This window comes from Melanaphis sacchari, unplaced genomic scaffold (assembly GCF_002803265.2).
Source record: "Melanaphis sacchari strain LSU unplaced genomic scaffold, SCAv2.0 Contig27_pilon_pilon, whole genome shotgun sequence".
NCBI lineage: Eukaryota > Metazoa > Arthropoda > Insecta > Hemiptera > Aphididae > Melanaphis > Melanaphis sacchari.
The window spans coordinates 3,561,894-3,586,720 of NW_020271152.1; the positions used below are offsets into that span (position 1 = coordinate 3,561,894).

At 25.6% G+C, this 24,827-nt stretch overlaps 1 protein-coding gene and 1 pseudogene across 1 annotated transcript; one reads left to right on the forward strand and one right to left on the reverse strand.

Moving 5' to 3' along the window:
* The first annotated feature begins 420 nt into the window (after positions 1 to 420).
* Positions 421 to 15,047, forward strand: LOC112595474 (erythroid differentiation-related factor 1-like). The gene is given in 18 exon segments (XM_025340707.1): positions 421 to 796; positions 1,048 to 1,259; positions 1,337 to 1,442; positions 1,709 to 1,855; positions 3,864 to 4,001; positions 4,073 to 4,245; positions 4,323 to 4,582; positions 4,652 to 4,875; positions 4,942 to 5,149; positions 5,227 to 5,617; positions 5,679 to 5,911; positions 8,621 to 8,800; positions 8,884 to 9,116; positions 9,203 to 9,340; positions 9,408 to 9,562; positions 9,708 to 9,877; positions 9,947 to 10,208; positions 14,922 to 15,047. Coding segments are annotated over 18 exon segments (3,357 nt in total). The 5' UTR covers positions 421 to 793; the 3' UTR covers positions 15,046 to 15,047.
* A 1,321-nt stretch (positions 15,048 to 16,368) lies between these two features.
* LOC112595534 lies at positions 16,369 to 17,209 on the reverse strand (annotated as a pseudogene).
* Between the last annotated feature and the right edge of the window lie 7,618 nt (positions 17,210 to 24,827).

Below are 24,827 nucleotides of genomic sequence, written 5' to 3' on the forward strand. Positions count from 1 at the left end.
ATATTTGTTTGTTGTCACATTTAAATAAAAATAATAATTTAAAAAAAAAATGGATTAATATTTAAACATCTGTATCTACGTATCAAGCCCCCTATTTGTAAAAAAGATGTGTGGGAAAGATTAAAAATTTACAAGGGCGGAAATATGTTGAACAACTATGACCTTGCTACGGCTTTTCATAAAAAATCTGAATACGTGATGGTGGCCCATGGTGGGGAGGTAATGAGTACAGCTGATGATAAAAATGGTGTTGTTAACTATGTAATTGATGTAAGTGAAACCACGGTTACCTACAATTCTACTATATTATTATAACCGCGAGTTAAACTGATAAGGGGTGACAAGTCGTAATCGTCAATCGACGGTTTGTATACATTTTGTGATTGTCGAAAATTTTGTGAATATGCGGCCTGACGCGGTTTAACAAAACGAGTATTTCACTGCTGTCTACTTCTATAATGATAAAATAATATTAATTTATTAAAAATTATAACATTAAGTACTTACCTATATTGTATAATATACACGCAGTGTTATACTACTACGGCATACAGTGCGAGGTCTTAAACCATGTGGTGTTGCGTTTTTTGTCCGTCATCTTCGTATCTTGTCTGATCGTAGTTTGGTGTATTTAGGCATTCGTTTATCGCATAAGCGTGGTTGTTATATTATTATTCCAGTGGTGTAAGACGAGACTACCAAAAATCAGTCATTAGTGGATACAAACCATTGCTCAACTATTTACGTACAAAATTGTATGCTTATCCATTTAGAGTTCTAAACTTCGATAATTATGGTGAGTTAAAACAATTTACTACGTTTTCGATAAGACTAGCCATTATTAAACGAATACAGTGTTCATGTTTTAATAGTGTGTTTTATAATAATTAATAACTTTACTTATATACTATACTTGTGTCATACAACCGGCATAAATACATATTTAATGTCATTGTCGTTTATATATATATATATATTGTTTTAAGTAAAACTCATAAAGATTTATTTTTCAGTTATTTAAGTGTGATTTACATATTTTATTTTTAGGACAATCAAAATAACCAGCCCAGCACATTAAATGATAAACGTGTTCAATTGAAATCAAAAGCTGTTGTTAGGATTTCGACAGTTCAAACACCCAATTTTATTCGCCATAAGGTTAATACTAATCTAAATTTAAAACCACAAAATCTTTATAGCATCGATGCTGAATCATGTGGCGTGTGGTTGAAATCTAGTGATTTTCATTGTTTTTCTAGGTAAGATAAATACCAAGGGAATATTAATTTTTACAAATATCAAAACCTTCAATTCATATTGTCTTTATGTTGTTTAGTTTTAAAATAGCTAATTTAATTCCTGAATGCATTGGCAAAGTGGATATTGTATCAGATGCTGAAAATATTAAAAAATTGTGTAAGATACCATACAATAACAAATCTGTAAGTAAATATTGTTATTATTAAATATTTCTATCAAGTGTATGAAATAAAAATACATACATAACATATATATATATATATGTATACACATTTTATATTTTACTATGCTATATTATTTTATTAATACATTTAAAAACATTTTTTTCTAAGTACAAATGGATGAATCTAAATTGAATATTTAAGTATAATTTAACTATTTTAATAAATAAAACATTTTCATTCCATGGTATTGTCTTTAAAATTTAATTATTTGAATTATTTTAAAGGTTAGCATCATGGTACATAAAATCGATGAGACATTTTTATTAGATGAATTTGATGTTGAGAAATATTTGATACAAGATACATTTAAAAAATGGGCCTGGTTAAAGAAATTCTTTGACGACAATATTGTAAAATCTTCTGATATTAAGGTAAGCTTAGACATATTTAGAATAGGTTGATTATCATAGGTGAGGTTCTTTTTTTATGATCATATTTGTCATTTGAATTTATAATTATTATATTATCTTAATTATAAATATTTATATGGTATAATTTTTATGTGCTGCATAGTAACAAAACAATAAACATATGATTAATAAGATAAAGTTATGTCATGAAATAATTAATAAGGAACTTATTCTTGTTATGTTTATGTACTAAAACATACAAAATATGTATCTGTACTTATTTTGTTAAAATTTGCAGATAAAAAAAAAATACTCATGCATTAAATTTAAATACTTAAAAATGTATTAATTAAAAATACACTATATAATGAAATAATTTAACTTACATTAAACTTATGTAACTCCTCATTTTATTGAATTATTGTATTTTGAGTATCTTTTTTTATCTAAATAAAAATTAATTAAAAAAAGTCTATTTTTATAATATTTTTTATGTGTTACATAGAAAGTTATGATTGATATTTTGATACTAAAAACATTTAAATTTACAAATATAAATGCACATTGATTTTCGGCAAGGATGTTTTTTAATTAAGAAAAATTTGACTCCATATTTATTGAAGAGTTGAAGACATTAAGGCATACTTAAGGTATACTTGTTACTAGATAGGTTTTTATATTAGTATCTTATTATTAACATTATCGTTATGGTACTTATAGCAAACTTTTTGCTGATAATGGAGAGTTTTATTAATAAATTTAAAATACTTTATTTACATGTAATAAATAGTTTAGGAACCTAATTGTATAGCTTAATATTACATTTTTTTTTTCATTATAATGTGTATAATAATTAAAAATACTCCCGATATGCAAAATAAAATTTTGTACTCCAACTTATCAAGTCAAATGTTTTACATGAATACTATTTAAACAAAGATAAAAAAAAAAAAAAATGCAAATACAGTAAGTCCTTGTTTAACGTCGAGGTTAGGTTCCTGGAAAACACAACGTTAACCGAAAAAAACGTTAAGTGAAACCTTTTTAAATTACATACTTTTATATGAAATTTATATAAATATAACAATAATTTGATGAATACATGTATTACAAACGACGTTATACTGAAACCGTTGCAGTGTTAAACGAAACATAAGGACTTAAACTTTTACGATACAATAGCGAAACAACGCTAAATGAGGCGACGTTAAACGAAAGACTTACTGTACACATAACTTCAAGTTCTACAGTTATTATCATTATTTTTTTATTGCTTATTGGCATTTACTTTGTAATAAATTACAAATGTTTCTTAGTTGAATTTGTTTTTCCTATTTAATTGTTTAACATATGAACAATGCATTTTTACACTCAATGGTTGTCATGTATAAAGGGATTTAAAATTTGTTGAGCATTTCTACTAAAACAATCAAAATGTAATCTAGTTTGAATTCAATATTTTATCAAATATTCAATTTTTATTCAATATCTATCATTAATTTAGTATCCTTATAAATTTGTAACTATTATACTATGGGTTAAAGGTTAAAGAAATTTGTAATCAGGTTTATTCTTTTATATCAAATATACAGAAATACATATTTAAAATTTTAGTGCGGACTTTAATATTAATTAAGATTTTGTGAATTTTTTATAGTATTTAAAAAATATAATGTAACAAAATAATATATTTTTTTAGTTGTATAAAATAAATATTAAATATGTAGGCACCATAATATCAATGATTCAATCTTTTTTTCTAAATTATGTTAGGTTGCTTCAAATATTATGTTTTTCTAATAAAAACAATCAACTAGGCTTAGGTTATATATATAATATATATAAATTAAAGAATAGAATATTGATTATTTATGGTGTATTTGCAATTAACTGATTCCTTTGAACTCAAAATAATCTAAAATATCAGAGTTCATAATAATAGTTTAATTAGATATCAAAAGTTTTTAATCTTAATTTATTAATAATGTTTCGTTGATTTTAATATTTTGTATTTGTTCAAAAATAATAGGTGGAATGTATCACTTATAAAAATAACCATTTTAGAAAAATTCAAAATAAAAATTTAGAATCAAAATTTTTGCACCATACCATTGGATCAGATTTCCATTGTAACCAAATAAAAAGTTTTTGTAATGAAAATTCTTCAGTAAGTTTTACTTTAAAACATTATTAGCATAGTTTAGTATACTTAATAGTTTATGTTTAAATTATGATCAGTTAGCTTTTCCTTTACAAGAACTTACACCAGAAGAAGTGTTTCCAGATTGTCAATTTAAAAGATTATTTAACCAAAATGTTTCATGGAATTTTGAAGGCTTGCAAATGTTAATAGGTTCGGATTTACCAATTTTCAGAAGTAGCAATAATTCATCTTTAAGCACAAGATTGAGGTTTATTGTTTATTTACTTATACATTTTATGATTTTAATCATGTGAGTTAAATCTAATATTATTTTATACATTTTAGAGACATGTCTAAATCTTTAAGTATGTTAACTGGGATTGATTATTGGCTAGATAATTTAATGTGTGATATTCCTGAAATCGAATTTTGCTATCATAAAAATGGTATTGTTCAAAAGTATGAGTTGGTGAAAACTGACGATATACCATATTTGAATGGCTCAACATTTTCGCCAAATGATATTAGTAATATTATGCAAAATACATTTTCGTTTTTAAAATCAAATGCTAATAGTGTTGGACATACGTACTGGTTATTTAAAGGTATAAATTCATTACTTAAGTGTTATATAAAACTAGAGTTTATTATGAATTTTACTAATTAAATTACAGGAAAAAATGACTATGCAGTTAAACTTTATGATTTGACAACATTATGTTCCGGATCATTAATTGATAGCTCAAATCCTTTTACAATTCCAGTAGTTATGTTGTTATATCGTGTTGCTTGTAAATTAAAATATTACCCAAAAGATGAAAAATTGTGTAATCCAATTACCATTCAACTTTTACTAAACAATTGTCTACAATTATTAGATAAAATTAAATATCCTGAAGTAATTACTAATGATTCATAGTGTATGTTATAATTTTAATCACAAAGAATATTTCCTAACTTTCAGATTGTTATGTCTATCTATTGTATGTTGTCTGATATATACATTTCAATTTATAATAATCCATCGACCACTTTAATAGATTTAGCTGAAGTAGATAAGGATAATTACTTTGATGATTCTGCTATTTCATCAACTCAATTTGATTATGGGATCTATTCTATTGACATACAAAATTTATGTTTATCCAACATGAAAGAAATAAAATCTCAAAGTGATTGTTTTTAATTTTATTTTTATCTGTTTGAAAAAAATTAATGATTTTTTATACAATACCATATATTATTTTAGAACCAAAGTATTCCATGTCGAAACATTTAGTGAAAACTATAGAAGAATGTTATTATAAGGCATTGTATTATGTTGGTAGCAGTTTGAGTTACTTACAATATTTCAAGAATGATAAAAATATTACGGTATGTAACAAACAATTGACTTATAAACAATTTTACAATTTATTTTGAATTTTGATAAAGGCGGAAAGAGCATCATTGTTCGAGAATAATATTAAACTTATGCAATATCTCGAATCTGAAATACTTGGAAAGAATGATGTTTCAAGTTGGCATAATTTACCCAATGCTGAAGACTATAATTGGGAAAATCACCTTAGGTTAATTTTTTATCAAAAGGCATCTGATGTATATTTTAATTTAGGCAAAAATTGTCTTGCATCTAAAAAGTATGGAGAGTGAAAAAAAATTTTAAATTGTTAAATGCTAAATACATTTTTTTTTTTTTAGTTTTGGAATAGCATTAAAATGTTTCCGCCGGTCACTTGAATGTCATTTATGTGTTGCTAACACTGCTAACCATTTATTCGGGCCTATATTAAACCTGTGTGGCAATTGTTGTTTGTTTATTCTTAAACATTGGGATAAATTAGAACAATACAAAAGTGAGCTTGAAACCAATGAAATATGTGATTTTGAACTAAGAACAGCATTGATTAATAATTTTGATCACACTAACCAAGGTAATCAATTAATATTGTTTTTTGTGTTTGCTATTAGTGTTGAAATTTAAATTTGTGTAAATTTAGGATTTAAGAATTTAATTTAATTAAATAACACAATTTTATTTTATTTATTTTTTTTTGTACAATGCAATTTTAATGTATAAGTAACATACCAGTGGATTGCAATAAGTACTATATACATGATATTATGTTAAGAGAAAGTATCTTTACTAACATCAAAAGACTTTATTTAAATATCATCCTTGAAGTCATATACTCATAACCTACATTCATGTAACTTCTAAAGTTACATCTCAATATATAATAAATTTTTCAGGGCCATCCTTAGAGAGAGAAGAGAGCGAGTAGCGCTCACTCATTTTTCTTATTTTAGGGACTCTGGGGTTTGTGATAAAAATAGTAAAATTTGTTTTAAAAATGTTATTATTTTCATACTATTTTATATGATTAATAAATATTAATATATCATTGATGTTTTATGTTTATAACAAACACAGCCTTCCACAATGATCTAAAAATTCAAACAGTTAATTAATTTGTAAAAAGCCACTTCAAAAGCTTCCTCTCAAAATACAAACCCGTTTATTAAATTATGATCTCTATCGCGCTGCCTCAAATTCTCCTTCGACTTAAATGAAACTAGTCTATTGACCACTTAAAATAGAATAATAATTAAAAAAAAAAAAAACAATTTTCGAGATTTTGTTACTGAAAAGTCTTGTATTTTATACCACATGATAACCTGATAGTGACCACCCCGACTGACTTTTTTTGTTTGTTATTTCTAATAACTTATTAGTAATTGTTTAATACTGTTACTTTTTAGAAATTAATTAAATACAATATGTTAAATTATTATAATTAAAATCAAAATAATATTTTAAAATTTCAGATTAAAAACGACAATATTTAAAAGAAAAACATTGTTAATAAAATGTAATTTTCATTAATCTAATAGTAGGTAAACCGATTTTATTAGCAGAAAAAGTATTTATTTTTTTAGTGCTCAAATCTGGTTAATACAATGATATTAAAATATAAATTGGTTGATTACATAGTAAATATCAAAAAATAGAAAGTAGTGCAGAAAAAAAAGAACTTAAAATAATTAAAAAACATCACAATAAACATAAAAACAAAATGGAAATTAAAAAAAAAAAAATTACTTGATAACAAAAATATGTAAAATCGACTTTTTGATCTAACAATTATTTTAATAATTAATTTTTTGAAAATGTAAACTATAACAATATAATTGAAAAGCTTACAAAAATAAAAGTTAGAAAAATTAATTGTTGGTGAATGAAATTAATAAAATAGGTTTTTATTGTATTTTTATTTAAGTATATTAAAGAGTTAGTTATTTTATTTACACAGGATTAATTGTATTTAATTGATCAAGAAAAAGTAATAACTATTTAAATAACTTTACAAAAATCAGAATTTTGTGTGATTCTGCCTCTTCATTCTCATTTAATTAAATCAAAACAAATTTGTATAAATATCAATAAGTAACGATTTATGAATTATTATAGATGAATAAATAAAAGAAACATGTTATTTAAATCTATTGTAAAAATTATTTAATTTTATTTACCAATTTATATTATTATATTTTATGAAAAAAAAACCCCAATTTTGAATTATAATTGCTAATTAGGTACCTACCTAGCTATTTGTGTCATAACTAAAGCCAACAATTATATGTATTTGCATAATTTTATTGGTTAGTCTAAAAAATAGCTAGTTTATACTAAAATTTGTTTCATAACCTAACGATGCTGTATACAAAATTTTATTTTGCATATTTTGGCATTTTTGCATTTTAAGAGCATTTCATAGTATTTTGTTTATTTTTGCAGCATATTTAGGATCTTAAAGACTCAGGAATCATAAAATATTAATTTGTTTCACTCATAATACAATATATATATTCCTTACTATTGCCTATGGGTAATTCAACTCATTTATAAAAATCTAATCTTAATCACTAATCATTAGGGTTAACAAATATATGCTTGTATGCCATTATATTTTATCTTACCTATCGGCTATTGTAGTTGTCAGTCGTGGTTTTACACGTGCGGTGCGTTATTAAATTGATTGTTTTAAAATACTGAAAGTGAAAACTTCTAACACTAGTTGTGTCAATAGTTACATCTCTGAATTTGAAAAAAAATATATTTTCTTCGGATGGGAATACATTGTTTTGTAAAATATGCGAGGTGAAGATATGTGAAAAACGATTTATAATACCACACTTTTTTGTTAATCATTGGCAATAATTGTTTTATAGAATACTGAATAATATATTAATATATAAAAAAAAAAATCATTCAATTAAAAAATATAGAATATAATATATAAAATATATAAAAATATAGAGCATATTTTGGTAATTTTTAAGGCATAACTGCATGCATATTTTATAGATTTTTAGGGCATATAATTATTGGCCCTAGTAATAACAATTATTAATGTCTTTATATGGTTATAGTTTGATATGATTGCTAAGAAATGTTACAAGTATTTTTCCCTAGGCCTCATAAAATCTTAAGGATAGCCCTGGTCATATCATGATTGAAAGTTAATAGTAAAATGTAATATTACACATGTGTTTACAATGATAGAATACTAATATTAATTATATATTCCAACAGTTGGTCAAATTATATTATAAGAATATATTTAATATTTATGTTATAGATTTAAATTTAATACCAACAACCATCAATAATTTAAAAGAAAACATGTTGAGCACAGCAGAAAATTGTTACTCACGTGCTTTAAAATTGGAAGAAGATGTTAATAATAAAATTATTTTAAATAATCAATTAGGTTATGCTTACAATGAATACATTAAAATGTATACGGAAGAAATATTAAGTAAGTTAAAGTAGAATTTAAAATGTAATAATGTTTTATGTTGTGATTCACAATAAATTATTTAAATTTTTGTATTTTTATAGTGGCTATAAATAATAACATTCCTTTAAGTCCATTTAAGTTGAAATTTTTTGCAAGAAAATCAAAGCTTTTTTTTGCATGGGGAAGTGATATATTTAAAAAGAATAATGATGATGATAATTTTAAACAGATAAATTTTAACTTGGCAAATTTGTACAAATACATCACATATTATTCAACAAAATATATAGTTCCTATCAATGATTTTATAAAAAAAGAGATCTTCAATTTAAAGGTTAGTTTTCATAATTAAATGATTAAATTTCAGTTAAAATAATGTACAGTACATATATATATATATAATATTGTATACAATTTAAGACTGGAAATGCTTACAAGAAGAGATTATCGAAGTTAGGTGACCGTAGTTCTAATCCACTTCTGTGGGATAATATTTACTATAAATTATCTTCAACTTTGTTTTATGCAGCTGTACGTGTATATTTAGACATATGTCGAGTAAGTACATAGTTTTTGGACTTATTTGATACACATTTTATAATCAAAATTGTTTTTTGTTATTTAGTGTAATTCCAATAATTATGTGGAATGTATCAATTTATTTATGGAAACTTTGAAGTATTGCGATTTGGAAAACGATTCACCCAATAAATTTGTGTATCAGTATCAAGCAGCTTATATTAATTTGGGCTTAGCATCATTATCTTCTGATCGTCTAGAGTATGTAAAAAAAAATGTTATTTTATAATATATCAGTAGTAATTACACTGTAGGCATATTGTTATTTTAAATAATAAATTGTGTAATAAATATTTTTATTAAATGTTATGAACTTATTTATAACTAGTTCATGTTAATTCACTAGAAAATATATTACTGATGAGTCTCCAGAGCTTGATCCTGTTTTTCTCCAGATTAAGTCTTACTGTAACATTGCATTTGATATATATTTTAAAATAGAGCGTCCATTGGAATCTTTTGAGGTTCTCATAAAAATGATAACATTAGATATGAGCTTAATTGATGGAATGACAAGTATGTATTGTGCTCAGTTTATTTAATAAATAATAGCACTTTTAGTTATTATTATTTTATTTCTCTTAGATCTTAGGAATCTCAAACATGTCAAGTCCATTATAAAAACATTGGGAAAATGTGCTATTGTGTTTCAAATGTTTTCTGAAAATAAGGATACAACAAAATATTTCAATAACATAGGCCAACCTGAAGAGTTGGCTATTGAAAATAGTTTACACCTTGAAATGCGGAAACTACATTTTTTTTTAATTTTAGAAGAAAATGTGCTTAAACTTTTAAAATGTATGATCCAGTTGGCCTTGTATACATCACCAATACAGGAACTAAGGTAAGTGATCTTGTTATTAATTATGAAATTATTATGATAATTGTATACAATTGATATTTTTTTTTAATATCAAGAAAGATTCAGTAATAGAGTAAATGTACTAATTCTAGAGTACTTAAGTTTATTTGTTGTTTAAAAATATTGTTTCTAATTAATTGTAAATAAATTAAAATCACAAATACAATTTTTCACAAAAAACCACAAAAATAAAATTAAGAAAACAGTGTAAATAAAATCATGAAACAAAATAATCACAGAAAAACAAATTATCATAAAAATATTTCCTAAAACACTTTAGAATTTTATTTTAATTAAATTGATAAAAATAATCCAAAAATCTTTGGAAATCATTTTACCATGCCAGCTTATGGAAAGGACTTAATTTTATATGTTACCTATACTAAAAATCTTGATCTTTTTTATTTTCATTTTTAATTAATTCTTCGAGATGATTTACAAAATAATTTCTGTCTATATTTTTTTTATAATGTCCCCAAGTTATTGTATCAATACAATTTTCCAAAATAAATTTTTATCATCATGAATACTTAAAGCTTTTTTATTTTATTCTACTGGAAAAATCTAAGTACATTTTTTTTTAGTAAATATTGGTTTTTTAGTTCATATATAATTTTTAAATCATTGAAACATAAATTGTCGTCAACTATTTTTAACACCTTAAGATAATTTATCTGAAATCTCAAACTGTATGTATACTGCATCCATAACTTTAAATTTTAAATAATAGATAATATTTTTATTTTTTTAAAGACACTAACTATATTAAAAAATTTCATTATAAAAGTTTTTTACTTGAAAATAATAATATACATCTTAATACGCCTTGTCAAACAACAACTTTTAGAACAGATGACATGGATAGTTTTTTAAATATTAAAAAATGTATTGATAATTTTGTATTTTTATGCCATATATATTTTATAGAATTGTAGTTAAAAATGTGATTAAGTTATAAATGACACTGAAAATGTAGTAAGAGCTAGTATAAATTAATGTTCAATAGATTTTTCTGAAGATAAAAACGATCCAACTATAAATTCAGGACTTATAACCTATTTCAAAGTGGAAGAAATTTTATTGCTGTAAGTTATTCATCAAATTTTGGTTTAAGTTTTTTTTTTTCAAAGAAAAATTATGTCCTGTTTACAAAGGTAGATTTTATATATATTCTTTATGAGAAAAACAGATGATGACAATTTTTTAAAAACTAAAAATAATGCTACAGTAAGAATGGAAAAATTATTAATAATAAATTGTTGATTAAAATTCTAACTATAGAATATAATGAGACTTCTATAAAGTTCTGTTGATAAATGAGTTAACATCTATATCTCAAACTAAAAAGTATGTTTTTCCATTTAAATTATGACAATGTATTGAAGAATGAAATATTAAAGGAAAAATAATAACACTAAATTTATCAAATCAATATTGAATAGTTAATACTACTACTCGTAGTATTTCAAACAGGTAAATTAGACACTCAAAACCACAATCCTAGTTAATTTGGTCATTGTAATTTGAACAATTTTTGGATAAAATTATATGAAAAATTCTGTCCCAAAGATAATCAAAATTTCAATTTTAAAAACTACCTTATGAGAGTTTTATTGAGTATAAAAAATATATAAAAAAACTTCTATTGATGTATAATAATCTAACACAATTTTAAAGTTTTAATTCAATATATCTTATTAATATGAGTAAAGAACCAGCTAATATTTCTGTATCTAGTAAAAATTATTTTTTTACATATTGAATTTGATGAAGATTTACCTATTAATATAATTTGTTGTATTTACTTAATTTCTAGTGCAGAATTATATTTAAAGTTGAAAAAAGTTCAATTCTTTTATTGATTTAAATTATGGGTTTATTATTATTTTTGTTTTCAATAGGAATAATTAAATACTTATTATTCATTTATTTTTTCGATTAGTTCGATATAAACAATAAAATATTCATCAAAATTAACAATATTACCTTTATAGTCATAAACACAAGATATATTTTAGGAAAATCATGAGAATTAAATAAATTTAATTTCACTTATTATATACATCCCTACAAGAACTTTATCTGTTGGTATTTCACTATTTCTACCTTATTTAAATTTACATTCTTTCTCCATATTCCTATAATAGTCCTTAAAAGTGGGGTAATAAATCATTGGTTTTTTACTAAATTATAAAAAATCAAATGTTGTATTTTGAAAAACTGAATATAGTTTTAAATTTTTATTCAAATTATAATAACGAGCAGTATTGTAAAAAATACTTTTAAAACAAATTTGAGTAACTGCTCAAATACTTATAAAAAATAAAGTATTTAAAATACTGCCCAAATATTATTTATGGTAAAGTATTTGAAATAATCTTCAAATACAAAAAAAAAAAACCATTCAATAAATTCTTGGTATTTAGGTTTATTAATCAAAAATTTAAGTGTTACATTTTAAAAGCATTATTTGCTCAAAGTACTGATCTATCATGTTCGTTTTTTTTTTTTTTTTTTTTGTAATAGTTGTACCACCAACACTGAATACTCTCTCTACAGTCGCACTACTAGGTAATAGAGTGTTGTACTTCACAAATACCTGATAACAAAATACAAATGTTTTTATAATATTATTACTAATAGTTAATATTGTTAGAAGTTCCCAATTCATCTTACACTTTTGATAGTCAGTATATTATGCAAACATTCTAATATCTTTGTTACAGATGTTCTCATAAAACCGCTAGATAAATCATCATTAATTTGACTATCTTCTACATCATTGTTTTCATTATTATTGTTATGAAACTCATAATAGGTATTTTTTAAATATTCTGAAGCTAATTATTTTTTATATCACTTTTAATCCATGTTGTTTTAAATGGTGGGTGGCAGACAGCAGCAGTAATTAAAAATTAGTCTATCAAATAATTAGCAAACCTTGTTTTTATACCTAAAAAAATAAATATAAAAATTATTATCAATGAAGTTTGTTTTTTTAGTTCAAAAGTATATTAATGTAGGTATTACACAGAAATATTAATATAAAAATAGTCAATAGATCAGTTTTTAATAATATAATTAGTAATTTTTCATTTTGCATTAGTAAGAATATTTACTATTTATTAGATAGTATCTACTAATAAAGTAGACCAAAAGCAGTTAAGATGAAAAAAAATTAAATGAGTAACATTATATTTATTATAGTACTTGGCTAAATAATATTAATGTATTTAATAATTATTAATTAATACATACCATTAAGTATCACAAGAACTTTTAGCATTTTCATCTTGATTTTCATCAAATATATGACTAAATGTCCTAAATAATAAGCAAAAAAATGTAAATGTTATAACAATCAACAGGGTTAACTAAATGGATGTTATTAGAAACAAATGTACAAATACATAATTGATTACTTACTTAAAACATTTTACAAAATTAGAACTATTGTCTGTAGTACAATAAGATAATTTATTTGAAATCTCAAACTGTATGTATACTGCATCCATAACTTTGGCTAAAATATCAAACGTTTGTGAACATTCTAGTCGTCTCAAAGCTAAAAGACAAGTACTTCTTGATAAATCATCATTGATCCATGTGACCTTTATCCCAATGTATGATCTAACAAAATATAATATTAAACTAATTGATATAATAGTATCTAGGTATATAACATGTTAATTATACTAAATAAAAAAAATTTTACTTTTTAAAAATCGACCAACCATCTGCAATTGTAGCAATATGGGCATATTTGGACATCTCAAATTTCATTTTTAAGGATAATTTTTGAAAATCGTTCTCAATTTTTTTATTAGTGTAGGTTGAGACATAATTTTTTGGTTTGGTAAATCTCTAGTAATTATTTATTTCAAAACTGGGTTTTCAATAATTCTGAATGGTACATTAGCACTCACAATAAATTGTTGCAATAGTTGATCTAAAGTACCTGAAATTAATAATCAAGACAAGAATGTAGATACACTTTAAACTAAAAAGTATTTGAATATTTTTACTCAAATACTTTACTACACTGATAACAAGGATTCAATTTTAATATTGTTTATATTATCAATTGATACAACAAAAGGTTTGATTTGTTTGTTTAATTATTTAATAGTTTTTTTTTTTTTTTTTTTTTTTTTTATTTCATTTTCTTCAATCTTTATTTTACATTTAGTTTCAATATTAATCTAATCCTTTTAAAATCATTAAATCAAGACTATATAAATTTATTATTGTCATCAAAAATAGGATGTGTAAAATAAATACAACTGTTCTTAACTTTTATAAATATCATTTTTGATTTAAGTATAATTCCGGTACTATTTATGTTAGACATTTTATATTTCAACTAGCATTTTAAATTTAAATTTATAAGAAAAATCATCCCATAGTCTGGTAATATAAAATATTTTCCAAAGGTTTTTGAATTATTTCTTTAATTCTTTAATTGATTTAACTATAATACAATTCTAAAGTGTTTTGGAAATAATTTTATGGTTATTTTGCTATTTTATTTTTTTGTGATTATTTTATTTTATGATCTTAATTTATGTGAAAAAAAAAACAGTATTTTTAATCAGAAAATAAACATAAGTGCGCTAGAAATGGCACATTTACTTTACTTACAATATTTAAAATCAAATTATGTGATAGTAAACTAAAATTAAATTGTTCTTATAGATTTTTGGTGGACAAAAAGGATGTACTGAAAACAATCTATAGTCTATTGTTAAAAAATAGCATCTGTGATAATGATTGTTCACAATTAATGATAGCTGTTAAACAAATATCTACATTTGAATGATTTAAGAGAAAAAAGTATGATTTACATTATTTGTAGTATTACTTTAGTTAACCATCATAGATAGTAAATAAATTGGTAAGTAATTTACAAATATAGTGAAAATGTTCATTCACTTTTTTAAATAGATATGAGATAAAGAAAAACTTAACAGTGTTAGTATCTGGAAATGTGTAAACACAAATTGATGTAAGCTAAAATGCATCAAAATTTTTTACCATGTAAATTCTAGCATGGGTATAATCTTTAAAACTTATACTTATAGACTGGCTCTGTGAATTCAAATTGGATCAATAATAGAGGGCAGTAGTTGTATTTTTAATTATAACTACAGTAGAGTCCCGTTAATCCGGACTAGATGGGACCGGACTCTCTCCGGATTATCGAAAATCCGGATTAAACGAAATGACGTTTTTTTTTAACTTACTCATTAATAAACACTATAAATAATAACACAATAAATATGCTGTCAAAAAACACCTCATGTTTATACGAATTCAAAATTTATTGATTTAGAATTTTACATTAGATACCATTATTATTTTTATTTGTATTAAGACTTGAAAAACTCCGTGATATTTTTTTGTTTTAATGAAGATTGACGTAATTTCGCTGTGCGATGTCTTAGACGCCTTAAGGTCAGTAGCTCAGCAGAAGATGTTTCACTTTGTTTCTCGAAGTAAGTCATCAACTGCTCCATCATTGCAGCTGCTTCACCATGTGTTGGGCCTGTTGATTGATCTGTACCATCATCTTCATCTTCTGAACTGTCAACTTCTATTTCTATGTTTTCAATACATGCATTTACGATTTCATCATCACTAAGAACCTGATGACCAACATCAGTGTCACCGTTTATCCATTCAGAAATATCATTTGATTCCACCTCGGCACAACCTTCCAACTCTTGAAAAACTTTAATGAAATCAGTGTCTTCATTTGAAGTTGTTTCATCTCGTCTATAGTTTTCTTGAGGAATATTAGGTCACAATTTTTTCCAACTTTTTTGAAGTGTTTCTGGCTTAACTTCTTCCCACGCTTCTGCGGCTAAATAAAGAACAGTTTTTATTGTTACTTTTTTTAAAAGATCCATAAAGTTAACTAACGGGTTCGCTTCTTGTTGCTCTAAAAGAAACATGATCAACTTTTTTCTGTAAAGCCGTTTTGTCGTTTCAATAACACCTTGATCCATTGGTTGTATCAATGCCGTCACGTTAGGTGGCAAAAATTTCACATATATTTCACCATCTCGTTATTCATTTTTACTAGGGTGACATGGAGCATTATCTATAAACAATACAGCTTTTTCTGGAAGTTTTTTCTGTTTCAAAAATGTTCTTGTTGTAGGCACAAATGTTTCAAAAACCAAATTTTAAAAATGTTTCCGTTCATCCAAGCAGATTTTTGTGAAGTGTATTGAGCTGGAAGTGCACTCATATTAACGTTTTTGAAAGCTCTAGGCTTAGCTGATTTTCCGATCACCAAAAGTTGAAATTTTAAATCACCAGAAGCGTTACTGCAAGGAAGTAAAGTTACTCGTTCTTTTTTCACTTTATGTCCTTTGGCTACAGAATCTAGTTTTGAGGCTAATGTTTTTTTTGGAAGCATTTTGTAATTCAACCCAGTTTCGTCAGCATCAAATATTTGGCAAGGCATTAAGTCTTCATCGTTAATAAACTTTTCAAATTTCGTTTTAAAGTCTTCACTTGCAACATTGTCACCTGATAAAATCTCACCACTTACACCAAGTTCACGAATGCCATGTCGATTTTTCCACCGAGACAACCATCCTACACTAGCAGCAAAAGTAGGATCTCCTTTTAATTTTTCATTAAATTTTATCGCGATAGCTTGTAACGTAACGCCCGACAACGGAACTCCTTGTTCACGTTGTTGACAAAACCAAATGTACAAAGCCTCGTCTAAAGATTCATTGTTTGGTTTTCTTAATGTACGTCTGTTACCTAAACTGTCCGCGCTCACCATTTTCGCACAAAAATTTTCAATTTCTATTCGTTTTTTTTTTCCAATCCGAAACGGTTTGCTTACCCACTCCTAACTCTTGCGCGATTTTTGTTAATGATTCACCAGCATCTATACGAAATAAAGCTTGAAGTTTTTGTTCCATTGTTACAGTCACTTTCTTACGTTTAACTAAAGTTGTCATTTTATGTTGTTTTTATAATAAGCAGAGGAAAAAATAAACGCAACGGTCTACACTGGTACACAATCACCACTAAACGAAATAATATCACAATACATATGTACTTAATCGAAACGATAATACATACCTTTATTATGAGTATTCCTGAATATTAGCAAAAAATATCATAAATCACAATATATAATCGAAACGATAATATCTTAATTATGGGTATTCCCGATTATATATATATTATACATGAGTACTAAATACGAAACATACATTGTCCGGATTATCCGGATGTCCGGATTAGCGGGACTCTACTGTATCAGAAAATGCCTTATTTATTTTACTTATTATACTTAAATTATGTTCTCTATCTCAGCTCATATTGCATAATGTTATTAAATTAGCCAAGACTAGTTTATGAGTTTATTAAGGTTTATCTGTTTATTTATTAGCTATGTTTGTTGTTTAAAAGAACATTTTGCTTGCATGTATTGTCATTGTATTACTAAGCATATTTAAATGTACTGCCAACAGTTCCGATTTTTTGTTATTAGTTAAAATATTAGAGTAAGTTGATCCATTATCAAACTTAAAGACTTAAAGGTGAGAGCATTATATATTTCTGTCATTAGTTTATTATAATATTTAAATTTTTAGGCAAATTATAAGCAATTTTATGTATTATTATTTTATATACTCAACTCATTTAAAAATTTAAATATCATAAAAATCTAACTAAAAAACATAGATAATGTTCTTACCTTTATCTTTAATGTTAGGTCAATTCACTTAAATAATTAAACAGTTAACTTAATAAAAAAAATTGTATATGTTATGTATTAATAAAAAGTAGGCCGAGATTGGTCAATCGAACTTCGAGAAAATTTCAAAGAGTCGTTTTAAGTTTTTAATCAAACCTATGGAGGTTAATTAAAAATTTTCTAGAAATGTGCTGAATTTTTTTTTCTGGTAGAAGGTGTATCTTATGGATGAGGTAATGCATTATCTTGTCAACAAATGTGGAATGTAATTATTACTATTGAATATTAATATGGGCTACTACAGTCAAATCGCGATATCGTCGTCTACGGGAATAATTCTCCTATGTGAAAAAACGCTTTTTTTCAGTAGGGACAAAAAACTTATTTATAAATTAGCTATTATTCAATTTAATTTAAAAATACCTACAGTGTTCAATAAATAAATACTATTTTATTATTTTAAATTCTGTCATAATACATACTTTACTAATAAAGATATTTAAGGATTAAAATAAAAAAAATGTCACATAGGATATTTTTTTACCTGGAAGGTTATATAGGAGATTTTAAGTTTTCAAATTTTTATAAAATGTTACATAGGATATTTTATGAAAAAATTTAAATAAAATATAATAATAATAAAAAAATTAATTTTTAAATTAGATAATAACTTCAGTCTATTCAAATTACAAATTAAAAAAACAATATAAATGTTATTTTTGAAACACATTAATTAAATTATAATAATGATAATAAAATTAACTTTTTAATTAGACAATAACAAATTTCAAATGAAAAACAAAATATAATATTATTACATATTATCATAACATTATACAGTATAAAATATAAATTTTATTTTTATTAAACATATTTAATAAAATATAACAATACACAATTAAAGATTAAAAAACTTGACCTATCAAAATTTTAGGTACTTTCAGGAACTTGGTTACATTTTTTTTTTTTTTTTTTTGTAATATCTGAATGTTTCAAGGTAAAACGGATGATGGTCTTTTTTAACAACTTGTTTTAAAGACTGCAAGTCATAATATTTACTGTTAGATATTGGTAATGGTTCATAGTATAATTGACTTAGTTTTTGTTCAGGAATGTGTGCATTTTTTGTGGATGCTCTAGTTTTCTTACTAACATTATTTTGTTCTTGTAGAATAGCCCAGTCGGTGTTGAAAGAAGTTTTATAAAATATTTTCCCTTCTTTTGTATACAAAAGTTTACATATATTTATTACTACTTTATCACCAGCTTTCTTTCCTGGTCTCAGTGATTTAAGAGAACATATAGCATCAAAATTCTTAAAAAATGCATAATCAATTACTTTAATATTGTAATGTTGCTTTTTTCTTGCTATTCGCATTCTACTTATATAGTCTCCTGGAGAGTATAAGAGTGCTTTAAAATAATGTTCAAGGGTTGAGTGGACATTATCAGCTTCCATCATAGTGTGCCCTTTTATTAAGAACAATTGTTCAATTGTAATGCATTTAGCTAAAGCCAAAGAGCTTAATGTACTTGCCAAAGTCTTATTCCTGTTTTGGTAATTACAACCATCGGATATTAAAACAACTTCTGATACTTCACGAGGAAGGTTGTCAATATAGTTAATTATACAGGTTGTGAACTCATTGGCTGTCACATTACCATCTGTTTCATTCCATACATACAATGTTACATCATGGTCATTTAGTCTATAAACTGTAAAATTGTGCAATTGTAATTTTTGCTTATAAAACATAGATGAGGCTTCAGTTTTTGGACACAACAGAACACTCTCCAAATCCATAGTTATAACTACTTTATTGTTAGAAACTGTTGATTTATGTTTATTTTTTTCATCTCTTGCGCTATTTTTTCTTTCTATGTGTTCATTATATTCAGTTTCTGGTATAGTGCCCATTTTATAACCTATGCATAAATCACACTGGTCTTTTCGAGGTACAGCGGCAAAAAGAACTCCCTGATTAAGGAAACTAATAAAAACCACACCAAGTCAAATATCAAAAAAAAATTTTTATTTATAAATCGTACATATAATGCCATTTTATATTCATTTTTTTTTTAAAATTATATCACTTAAATGGCGGCCCTCATTCTCGATACACTGATTGAGCCTTTCACGGTAATTTTCTATGACTCTACGGGTCATTTCGAGCGGGATAGCAGCAATTTCCTGGGTTATTACCTCCTTCAGAGCTTCCAAAGTTTGTGGCCGATGTTGGTACACTTGGGCTTTAAGATATCCCCAGAGAAAAAAATCGCATGGGTTCAAATCCGGTGAACGTGGCGGCCACCCAATGTCACCTCGCAAGGACACAATATGCCCAGGAAACATTTCTCGCAGAATGCCGAGTGAATGACGAGCTGTGTGTGCTGTTGCACCATCTTGTCGAAACCACACATTTTGTTGTCCATACTCGTGAAAAAAGTCGTTCAATTTTAGCCGAAGAAAATGTTCTAGCATCTCACAATAGCGATTAGAAGTCACTGTTACAGTGGTACCGTCTTCTTCAAAGAAGTACGGACCCCACACACCAAACGCGAAAATGGCACACCAAACTGTAACCTTTGGACTGTGGAGTGGTCGCTGGTGAAGTTCTTGAGGATTGTGTTCAGACCAGTATCGAAAGTTTTGTTTGTTTACCGTACCTGAAAGATGAAAATGTGCCTCGTCCGTAAAAAGCAAAACATCTGTACGGGGAACATTCCGAAGGAGATCCCGACACAATGTTGTACGGGTTTCCAAATCTCTTGGAAAAAGTTCTTGAGTAACCACAATTTTGTAGGGGTGCATTTTAAGTTCTTGGTGCAGAATCCTCCGAACACTGCGATCGGATAAGTGTAAAGCAGCCGCGTGTTTCCGTGCAGAACGCCGCGGAGATTGCTCGATTGAAGTTCTCACAGCAGCCACATTTTCCTGTCCTGTTGCAGTCCGAGGTCGGCCCATCGACTTTCTTTTTAGTGCAGAACTTGTTTGCCTAAAATTCGATACCCAATTATGTATGGTTTTGCTATCGGGAACGGGATCACGTCGATTAAGCGCGAACCGAATACGAAACGCACGCTGGGTCGTTATCGGTGAACCGCCATTATTAATAAATTCCTCAACAACAAACGCACGATGCTCTCCCGACTATGCCATGATGAATACTAAAAATGGCATCGATAAGGCTTTCTATCGATGTAATTACCTCTAATGTACCTCCACCCAAATCCAAACTATAACCTTATCAAACTAGGGAGTTCTTTCTGCCGCACCTTGTAGATGAATTTTTATATTGCTCGAATCTAATGTTTCACGAAATAGTGTACATGAAGCTGGGGTTATATTTTCACAAACACACCACTCTTTATAAATATTGAACATACTTGCAATTGATACGAAATTTGATTCGACATAAATTTTTGATGTTGATTGACGGCAATAATGACTAGGGACATTTGGTAATAAATGTAACCAATCTTTTATATGAATAATATCATTTTGTTTTTTTAGTTGTCTTGGACTAGGGATTAATGAAATAGGTTCAGGATCATGTTCTGATTCTGATGAATTTGAATTAGCTATAGTTATTTTTTTAGTCCACCGTTTGAAACAATCTTCACCAATATTTAAAGTGTTTAAAAACATTTTTCGACATACCTTCAATTTTTGTCCATTAGCTAAACACAACCGTATATCACGACTCTCAGTTTTCCTACCATAATCTAATTTGTTTATTTTTCTTCTTCGTGTAATTGGACGATTAGTCACAAGACCTTTTATATAACCTCGTTTTTCCTGCCATGTTTTAATTTTCCAAAAGAATTTGAAAATATGTTTTCGGTCTTCATCAGAAAATAAACCACACATAAAACTGTTAGAACTTTTTTGGTTTATAAGTCAATGATTACACCTTGGTTTTATTAGTCTTTTTCCTATAGGAAAAAGACTAATGAACAATTTTTCCATCTACCATTTTAAATCCAACATACTCCTTTCCAGCTAGCCTATTTTTTGGGATTGGTATTTCACTTGTCTTTGTCCACCATTAATTTAATTTAGCTGTTCATCAAGGTTGTTTTCAATAGTACTAATACATTCAGTATCAATTTCAGATTCTAATAAAATTTGATTTTTAATTACTTCACTTAATATAATACCATTTTGAGAATTATTTATCAATATTGGACATTCCTTAATACCTTCATCCAATATAATATTATTTTTATTTGTGTTATATAAAACATGGTTACTTTCATTTACATCAACAATACTATTTAATTGTATTGTTGTAATATCAGTTTTATTGTTATTGAATGTTGTACTATTTTCAACTAAATCATCAAAATTAAATGACGTATCAATTTCTATATCATAATCATCTATAAAAATACCATTTAATCGGTTTGCGTCAATCTCAATTTCATTGCCATTATCGATCCAATTTTCTACTTTATCTGTGTCTTTGTTGACGCACATCTGTGTATTGACTTTGTTATTTTGAGTGACCATGGCTGCTATTTTTCGACCGCGATTCATTTTAATCTAGATATTTGGATAACACTATTTTTAATACCTATTCAAAATTATATTACGCTTATAAACTTTAGTTGTACTTACCAATTTGTTAAATTGTTAAACATTAAAAGTATACGCGAATACGCGATCACATTGACAACAATTAACGATCACGTTTAACGTTATTATCAGTTTGAAAATCATCTATGTACGCTATCCCCACGCGACATTAACCAATCCACAAACGACAATACCTCCAATGTGATTGCTTATCATATTTGTATTCACATAGGAGATATTTTAAAAATGTTATAAAAACATCATGCACATAGAAGATTAAGTATTCACATAGGAGATATTCCAGAAACGTTTATAGTTAGCCCTGCACATGAGAGATTCTTTAATTTATATTTCATTAATCGTAAAAGAAAGATAACACATAGGAGTTTTAATCATATAAAAGCTAATTTTTTTCTGAATCCAGTGATACCAAAACCTCAATTTGCTAATTTTTCACATAGGAGATTTATTCCCGTAGACGAATTATAACGAATTTCAAGGGACCGAGAAAAAAATTCATTATTTCGAAAGTTCGTTACGTCGAAATTCATTATTTCAAAAGAATATACCAATTGAATTCGTTATAACGAGATTTTCGTTATATCGCGAGTTGACTGTATACCAAATTGAGAGCTGGTAGAAAAATATTTCTCGAAAAATCGAGACTACCCAATCTGACCCTGGTAAGAAGAGGACAACACATGCAGATATGACGTCCTGTTAGCACTTTAAAAAATTTTGATATATCAATTTATCTATTTATTTATAATAACTAATAAGTAATAGCATTTATGGATAATCAATAAAAATATATTAAAATAATTTTATAAGTACAATGTATAAAAAGTTAGTGCTTTGTCACTTTATTCTTTTTTGTGTTTATTATGTATATTTTTTTTACTATAATAATTTATTTATTCCCTTCAGTATTTTATTATAGTTTTATTAAATAATTGTATAATATTAGGTATAAAATATTTAAATACGCTTAATGATTTGTTTATACACAGTGTTGTAAATGTCATCTAAGTTCTTACACATTAAAGTAACTAGAAATGACTGTCAGATGTTTCTGTCAATGGATCATGTTTTTCATGTTAATAGATTTTAAATGAAAAAATTATCCAAATTAATGTGTGAAAATATTGTACATTTAAAGCCATTTGACTAAATTTTAATAAACGAAACTTTCATATGGATGTAAAATAATATAATGTGTACTTATTTTATATTTTTACACCTAATAATAATTATTAGTGTTGTAATCATTGATTTGTTAAAACTTTATACAAAAAAATTATTTATCAATTATTATATTTTACCTATTTATTTTAAACTATAATAAAAACTAAAAAGAAATAAGTTCCATTACCAAGTATGCATCGTTAAAATATTCAAAATTGCGACTAATAAAATAGATTTGTACAAAAATAAGGTAAATTATTTATAATCTATAAGTTATAAGTTATATAGCATATAATACATATTACTGTGGATAACGATGGGTACTTAAATATTTAATTTATTAGTATGAAAACATAAAATCTAAATTATATTTAAAATTTTGGGATATACATACCATATAGATTATATACAGGTGTTCTAAATTTCACGTGACAGCAGATTTCAATATGATATACTTAAATTAAGAAAAAATACCTACATGAAAACCTCTTTGAATCGTATAATTTAAAATTATCTAATATTAATTATTTATTAAAAAGGGGTGGTTATGGGGGTAACTTAAAATTCCAAATAGGTACATATGTTTTTAAAATTAATTCATGTATGATTTATTTTTAATAAATTTTGATGTATCGTTTATAATTATGCATTAATAATTTTAAAAAAAACTAATTACATTCGAATTTTAGGTTTAATTTGTGAAATGCCATTAATGAATAATAATAATATACGTTTATACTCCTATTATATGCCGATGCATTATTGTATTGTAAATCTGTACATCTACACTATTTAATTATCAATTTCTTACAATATACAGTAGTCAGTAGTCAATAAAAAATTGTTATCTGTATTATTGTTTGATATTATAACCAATTACATATTATTATTTTCGATGTCCTAATTGCATTTCTTTATCAGAAAATCGACGAGTTTATAATTTTAAATAATAATAATATGTATAGGTGACCGTGATAATAGTGTTGTGTATTGTAAAATTATTTTATCAAAATATACTGAAAATTGAAGTTTGAACCACATCTAAGTAGTAGTTAATATTGTCATTGTGGTAGCACTTACAGACTTTCACCGTAATATTTTATTAATA